Raw genomic sequence first — 7,840 nt, 5'->3', positions numbered from 1 at the left:
TGTCCTGGACCCCTCTGACGGTTGGATGAAGCCTATGGACCACTTCTCAAAATAATGGTTTCAAATGCATTTGATAAAATGCATAGTATTACAAAAGAAACTGATTCTATTGAAATATAATTATTAAAATGTGAAAGAAAGTAAAAAGAACAAAAGAAGGAAGGTATGGAAGGAAGGAAGGAAGGAAGGAAGGAAGGAAGGAAGGAAGGAAGGAAGGAAGGAAGGAAGGAAGGAAGGAAGGAAGGAAGGAAAATCAGTAATGCAGACCCCAGGTTAAGAACCTCTGCTTTAGTAAGACTTGCATATGCTATATCATGCTTCCCCAACTCCTCCCCAATTAAGACTATGCTGTACAGGAATCTAAAAGAAGAAAGTAATAGTTGCCATTTTGTCCTCTACCACCACCCCAAGGGAGCCCGTGCAGTTCAAATACCAGTTGATTGGCAACTGACATTTCAAGATAAAAGCAAAGGTACATAGGTGCATATGTAGGAAGAAACCTCGGATAAGGTGGGGAAAAAAAAATATGAGTGTTTCCTAGCATACAGTTCCTTCTTGAAATTTTCCATTGTTGGTAGCTTCGGCGGGCTTGGGTAAGTGAGCGGAAGGCCGCAGGCTCTCCGCCTGGCTGACGTTCTCTCCGGCAGGATGTCGTCGGCGTCGCCCCGGAGTACTGAGGACCTCCGGAAGCGGACCCTCGGAGAGCTTCGGGAGATGCTGGCGCGTCAGGAGAAGCTGCTGCGGAACGAGAAATTTATTCGCAGTTTACCAGATGGAGGGAAAAAGATCTCTGACTTTGTTGAGAGAGTAAAATTAGCCATTGCAGAACATGAAGAGCTCAAGAGAACTAACAGATTGGACTTTGATTCAAAGCAAACTTCAGCACATGGAATAAATAATTTAGGTGTGGATAAGCCATGGACTCCTGACCAGAGAAGGGAAACATCATCAGTTCTTGATTCTTCCCCTGCAGTTAGAAACAGGTCATCTAAAATAGCCTCAAGAAATCAGGGAATTGAATCTAACATGGAAAGATCTGTTCCCCTAAGTCATGATGAAGCTGGAGAGTCAGAAGGTGACACACAGTGCGACAAATGGATGTGGAATAACAGTAAAGGTGTTGTAACTTTGCCATCAGAAACAAATGAACAGTCTCACCAACTTGGTTTTCTAAATCATTCAAGAGACATTTCAGGAAGCACTGATGACATGTTTATTGATTGTTTACAAAGGATCACAATTAATGATGATGAAAACCAGTCAGAAGACACAAACATGGATCACTTTTGTACCTTTCACAGTAACATACCCAAAAAACCTCATTCATCCTGGAGCATTCTTAATGCTCCAGGAGCTACTTCTCCCAACTGAAAGAATGAAATAAACCCATTGGCCTAAAAAGCTTTGTAGTGATTCCCAGCTGGGCTGGAGTGCTTCTTAGAGAACGAGCAAAGTTTTATTAAAGCTAAGAAGATTCCTAAGCCCAGAGTTCTAGCCCATAAAAGACCAATAGGAATCTTTAGACAATAAATAAAATTGCCCTCAAAGTATGGCAAGAGAGCAGAATCCATATCTCCTCTTCCCTTGGAGGTGGTGACTAGCAGAAGGGAAGGCTCCCTGGGATGTTACAAGGACTGCACCTGTATTAGCTATCTCTAAACAGTGTATGTCCCTAAGTTATCCAATGAAATAAATACAAAGTCCTTAAGGAGAAGCACTGTCTTATTCTTACCTCTGTGGCCATAGTGCCGGGCACATAGAAGGCACTTTTAAAAACACTTCAGTAAGTAGCCAGATCCAAAGAGTTGGAGGTAAGCTGAAGGAGGTACATACAGGGGTTGGGAAGAGGGAGCTAAATGGAGTAGTAGCCTTCTCCTGATTATTTTCCCATTATCAAATGTTTTGGCATTGAATTTCATTTTTTTTTATTTTGGGCTCGTTGAGATTTCTTTTTCTTTTGGCCACCTTCCTTATTTTCTGTCTCTATTGCAGCACCCAAACACTCTAATTGGCTTTGGATGGGACAAACAGGAGGTGTTGCTCCTGGCAGGATGGAATTTCCTGTCCTGGTGATTGATGGATTAATTTTTATTGAGCACACTGTGCTCCTAGCAGTATTTACGGAGGATCCAGCTTTCTAGGAGTTTATGTTCTAATGGAAAAAAAGACAGACAACATATTGAAGCCTACTTCTCATTTTCTTCCTAACATCCTTACCTGTATTCCTTTCTTTCTGTCTTTCTGCCTCTGTCTCTTTGTCTCTCTCTCTGTCCCTCTCTTTGTCTCTGTCTCTGTCTCTCTGTCTATCTCTCTGTCCCACTGTCTCTCAGTCCCTCTGTTTCTGTCTCTGCCTCTCTGTCTGTCTCTCTCTCTGTATCTCTCTCTGTCTCTCTCTGAATCTCTCTGTCTCTTTCTCTCTGTCTCTCTCTGTGTCTCTGTCTCTGTCTCTCTCATAAAGTGGTAAGTGAAGTAATTAAACAGTTTGGATTCTTATACCACTTCTCCCTCATTCCCCCTAACTACCACCACCACAAGGAAATATGGATTCTTTTCCACTGGCTATCTCTTGACCAAGTTTATTGGGTAGCTGCTCAGTTTCAGAATTTCGCTTTGCTTGTGAAGTTATAACTAAAATTCCCCTTTCCTCACTTTCCTTTCCCTCTTTACTCATTCATTCCTCTATATGCTATAATAAAGATACTAACAACAAATTCCCAGGTCTCACTCATCAAGTCAGTTTCTGTTGACTCAGAAAGAAGGAAGCAGGGGTTCTGATAGCCCTAATCCTCAAGCCTCAGCACCAAGTGAGAGCACCAACAAGGATTAGCTTGCCCCTTTGAAAATAAGTTAAATTCACTGTGACTTATGAAGGCAATAGAAAACTATCTTCCAATGCAAAATTATTTATTTCTTAGAACTGCAAACATCACAGGATTTTGAATTGGAAGAGGTTTTAAAAGTTCATGAGTCCAACTTCTCCTTTTTCAGGTAAGGACAATGGAACCCAACTCCATAGCTACCCAGAGTCAGGATTTGGGCCCAGGTGCCTCACTCCAGTGACCTTTTCCTTGCATTACACTGACTCTCTTAACAGCTTACAATATTCCATTGTTGGCAAAGAAGTACTACACTACTCTACCCCAAACTTGCAAATTTCCCCTCAGGTTTGTGATTGATTGATTGATTGATTGATTGATGGGGGGGGGCGGGTAGTGGTGATGATGATGATGATTGATGTGACATAGTAGGTAGTGCTGACCTTGAAGTGAAAAAGACCTGAGTTCAAATCTGGCCTCAGATACTTACCAGCTGTATGACCCCAGGCAAATAACTTAACCCTGTTTGCCTCAGTTTCCTCATCTGTAAAATGAGTTGGAGAAGAAAATGGAAAACCACTCCAGTATCTTTGCCAGGAAAACCCCAAATGGGCTCACAAAGAGTCAGGCGTGACTGATCAACAAAACAACAACAAAAGTAATAATGATAATAATCAGATATAATAAATAGAGCATGAATCAGCAACTGCTTCAATGGCCTACAGAGAATAATAGCCTCCATGGTAGGAAGAGACCTGAAGTCAGGTAGCCTCACCACATAATGCAGAAATTTACTACACAACATCCTTGACAGTAATATCCAGCTTCTACTTGGATACAACCAGTGATGGGGAACTCATTACTTCACAAAACAGACCACTACATTTTCAGATGGCTCTGGATTCTTAGGAAGTGCTTCCTTATTTAAAGCTGAAACTTGTTTTCTCATAATTGCTACTTGGTCCTACTTCGGCACTCTGGACCTGCCCAGAATGTCTGATCCCTCTTACACATTGAGCCTTAGGGATACTTGAAGCCAGCCAACCCTAATTCCCCAAATCTTCTCTTTTCCAATTCCTTTAACTATTTCTCTTGAGAAGTTATTTCACAAAACCCCACAACCGTATCACCCTTCTCTGCATCTATCCCGGTTTGCCAATATCTCATCTAAGATGTGACATTCTACATTGCACACAAAATTCTTAGGTGTCAGGAAGACCTATGCTCAAATTCTGCCTCAGATAGTTAGAAGCTACATAACCCCAGGGCAAGTCACTTAAATGCACATTGCCTCAGTTTCCCCAACAATAAAATTAGTATAATAACAGCACCTACCTCCTAGTGTTGTTGTAAGGATCATATAAGATAATATTTGTAAAACACAGCACAGTGCCCAGAACATAGTAGGTGCTTAATAAATGCTTATTTCCTTCCTTTCTCCTCTAGATGTGGCCTGAGAAGTAAAGAATACAACAGAGATGATGGGACGCTGCCCTTCAATTAATGTAGCCTAAAATTCCATCAGAATACAGCTAATTCCTACTGAAAAGATAAGAAAAGTCTGGGTCCGGAAAGAGAGGCCCCCAGATAACATCTCTAAGTGTACTGATTTTCCCCCAAAACGCCAGAGTTCCTTCAAACAAAATCTGCCAGGCATCAGAGGTGTAGGTGTAAGAGGTGGGTGGGAAGGGAAGGTGGGGATCAATGAGAAATGAACGAAGTAGGCCTTGGTAAGTATCTTTTTTCCCAAAAAAAAAGCCCTCATTTTGAAATCATCAGTCGGCTTCATTTGGTGGGCAATGCTGCCCTCTAGTGTCCAATAATCAAGAGAACAAATTTTAATTACAAATCTCAAACCTCTCTTCCAATAGATTGCACAGCTATTTAAGGGGGTGTTTTTAAAGTCCCTGTGAGATGTAAAATTGTAAAGAAAATCTCTATTTTGATCTCATTCTGTGTCCTCAACTCTCCTGATTCAGATCACTGGTAATTAATGATAAAGAAAAGCTTTTGTTTTTTTGCAAGCTTTCTCACCTTCATGCATTTCCCAGTAACAGTATCCTTGTTCTCTTACACCTAAAAATAGTATTCTTCTGAAAAGTGACAATAATAACTAACATTTATAGGACACCTACTGTACACCAGGCACTTTGTTAAGTGCTTTACAACTATTAACTCATTTGACCTTCACAACACCCTTTAGAGGTAGGTGCAGCTGAGCAAACTGAGGAAATAATTTGACCAGGATCACACAGCTGGGAAGTGTCTGAAGTCATATTTGAACTCAGATCTTCCTGACTCCAGGCCCACTGTTCTATCTACTTCACCATGTCGCTGTTCCTTCATTTCTAGTTCTTTGCTACTACAGAAAACACTGTTATAAATGTTTGTCTATATGGGACCTTTGCTTTTGTCTTTGATCTCCTTGGGGTAGAAGCCTAGGAGTAGGGGGACTTCCAGGGTGGAGCCAAGATAGCAGAGGAAAGGCAGTGAGCTCCCAAACTCATGACATGATCACTCCAAAAAACATCCAAATAACGCCATAGGAAAATGCCCGGAGCAGCAAAACTCACAGAAGAATGTGCTGAAATCATCTTCTAACCAAAAACGACTTGGAAGGTCAGAAGGGAGCTGCTGTGCTGAGACAGGAGTGGAGCCCAACCCCACAGTCACCCTGACACAGATCCAGTCCCAGGAAGGCCTCACCAGAGAAGGAGAACCCCAGAGCCTCTGAATCAGCTGAAGCATCAGTGTCGTCTGGAACTAAGCTCACAGTCTGGTGAGAGGGCTGAGCCCTGGGCAGGGGGAGACTACAGGGGTCTATGATGGTGCTGAGGCAGAACTTGGGTTTTTCACCCCTGCTGAGAACCAGGAGGTAGGTTTGAGTAGCAGTGGCCCAGGTGGGAGAGGGGCACAGGCTTGTCGGAGCTGACAACCACAACACACAAAGCTGGTTGATTAGCAAGTTGGTCTAGGGTTATCTAAGGGCCAGGGAATAGGCCAGGTGAGTGAAGAACCTGATTCTCCTTAAATCATACCACCTGGGACTTCTTAAACTTGGGATACTGTAGCCTGGAAACAGTGCCCCACTTTAAGGGGCTAAAAGTCAAGTAAAAGAAAGGCAAGATGAGCAGAGAAAGGTGAGGACCATAGAAAGTTTCTTCAGTAACAAGGAAGACTGAGGGGTACCCTCAGAGGAATATATCAACATCAGGGCTCCTATATCTAAAGCTTCCAAGAAAAATATGAATTGGCCTCAGGCCATAGAGGTGCTCAAAAATGACTTTGAAGATAAAGTTAGAGAGGTAGGGGAAAAAATGGAAAGAGAAATGAGGGAGATCCAGGAAAGACATGGGAAAAAAATGTCAACAGCTTGAAAAGTCAAATTAGACAAATGGAAAAGAGGTACAAAAGCAGTCTGATGAAAATAATTGCCTAAGAATAAGGATTGAACAAATGGAAGCCAGTGACTTTATGAGAAACCAAGACACAATAAAGCAAAGCCAAATGAATAAAAAAATAGAGGGCAATGTGAAATATCTTCTGGGAAAAACTGCTGACCTGGAAAATAGGTCCAGGAGAGATAATTTGAAAATTATTGGTCTACCTGAAAACCATGATCAAGGAAAGAGCTTAGACATCATCTTCCAAGATATTCTCAGGAAAAATTGCCCTGAAATTCTAGAAGAAGAAGCTAAAATAGAAATTGAAAGAATCCATTGATCACCTCCAGAAAGAGATCTCAAAAGGAAAACTCCTAGGAATATCATAGCCAAATTCCAGAGCTCTCAGGTCAAGGAGGAAATATTTCAAGCTGCCAAAAAGAAAGAATTCAAGTACTGTGGAGCCCCAGTCAGAATAGCACAAGATCTAGCAGCTTCTACATTAAAGGACTGAAGGGCATGGAATATGATATTCCAAAGGGCAAAGGAAATGGGATTACAACCAAGAATCACCTACCCAGCAAAACTCATCATAATCTTTCAGTGGAAAACATGGGACTTTAATGAAAAAGAAGACTTTCAGCTCTTTGTGATGAAAAGACCTGAACTGAATGGCAAATTTGACTTTCTTTTTTTTTTTTTTTAAGTGAGGCAATTGGGATTAAGTGACTTGCCCAGGGTCACACAGCTAGTAAGTGTTAAGTGTCTGAGGCTGGATTTGAACTCAGGTACTCCTGACTCCAGGGCCGGTGCTCTATCCACTGCGCCACCTAGCTGCCCCACAAATTTGACTTTCAAATACAACACCCTAGAGAACCATAAAGAATTAGAGCTGGGGGACATATCTAGGGTTGTACCATGGGTCTTGTGTCTGAGGCTGGGTTTTGGCTGGGATCCCCCTGGGTCCAGGGGTGGTGCTTTGTCCACTGTGTCACTTAGCTAGGTGATGACATCTTTAGGGTTAAATTGAGGGGTGAAGGGAATTCACTGGGGGAGGGGGAAGGGCAGAGGTGAAATCCTACATGAAAGAAACAGGAAAAGGCTTATGGAGTGGGGGAAGAGATGGGAGAGGAGCAGGGCAGTAAATGAATTTTACACTCATCAGAAAAGGCTAAAAGACCTTAAATTTATCAGAGCTGCCTGAAGAAGGGACTAACAGACACACCCAACTGGGTGGAGTAATCTATTTAATCTGGGCAGTAAATGAGCCTAACACTCATCAGAATTGGCTCAAAGACCTCAGTCTCATTAGAATTGGCTCAAGGAGAGAATAATGTACACACTCAATTGGGTGGAGTGATATCTCTAACCCTGCAGGAAAATAGGAGGGGAAGGGGATTAAGAGAGAGGGGCAAAAGAAGGAAGGGCAGAGTGGGGGAGGGGATAGACAGAAGCAAATCCCTTTTGAAGAGTGATAGGATGAAAGAAAATGGATAATAGAATAAATATCATGGGGAATGGAATAGGATGGAAGGGAAACAGTTAACAATAGTAATCATGAAAAAGAGAAAAGGAGGAAAAAATTGTACAAAAAATATTTATAGCAACTCTTGGTGGAGGCTAAGAATTGACAATCAAGGG

At 42.1% G+C, this 7,840-nt stretch overlaps 1 protein-coding gene across 1 annotated transcript; it reads left to right on the top strand.

Annotated features, from left to right (window-relative positions):
- Positions 1 to 580: 580 nt before the first annotated feature.
- LOC122738534 (DNA-directed RNA polymerase II subunit GRINL1A-like) lies at positions 581 to 1,371 on the top strand. The gene has a single exon (XM_043980543.1). The coding sequence runs from the start codon at positions 649 to 651 to the stop codon at positions 1,369 to 1,371; it is 723 nt and encodes a 240-aa protein (XP_043836478.1). The 5' UTR covers positions 581 to 648.
- Positions 1,372 to 7,840: the final 6,469 nt, after the last annotated feature.

The sequence above is a fragment of the Dromiciops gliroides genome, chromosome 2 (genome assembly GCF_019393635.1).
Source record: "Dromiciops gliroides isolate mDroGli1 chromosome 2, mDroGli1.pri, whole genome shotgun sequence".
NCBI classification, from domain to species: domain Eukaryota; kingdom Metazoa; phylum Chordata; class Mammalia; order Microbiotheria; family Microbiotheriidae; genus Dromiciops; species Dromiciops gliroides.
The sequence above is the reverse complement of the archived record's forward strand: the minus strand, read 5'-3'. Positions and strand labels throughout refer to the sequence as shown.

Coding starts and splice junctions, on each gene's coding strand:
- LOC122738534 (XM_043980543.1), top strand. CDS start 649: ATGTCGTCGGCGTCGCCCCGGAGTACTGAGGACCTCCGGAAGCGGACC.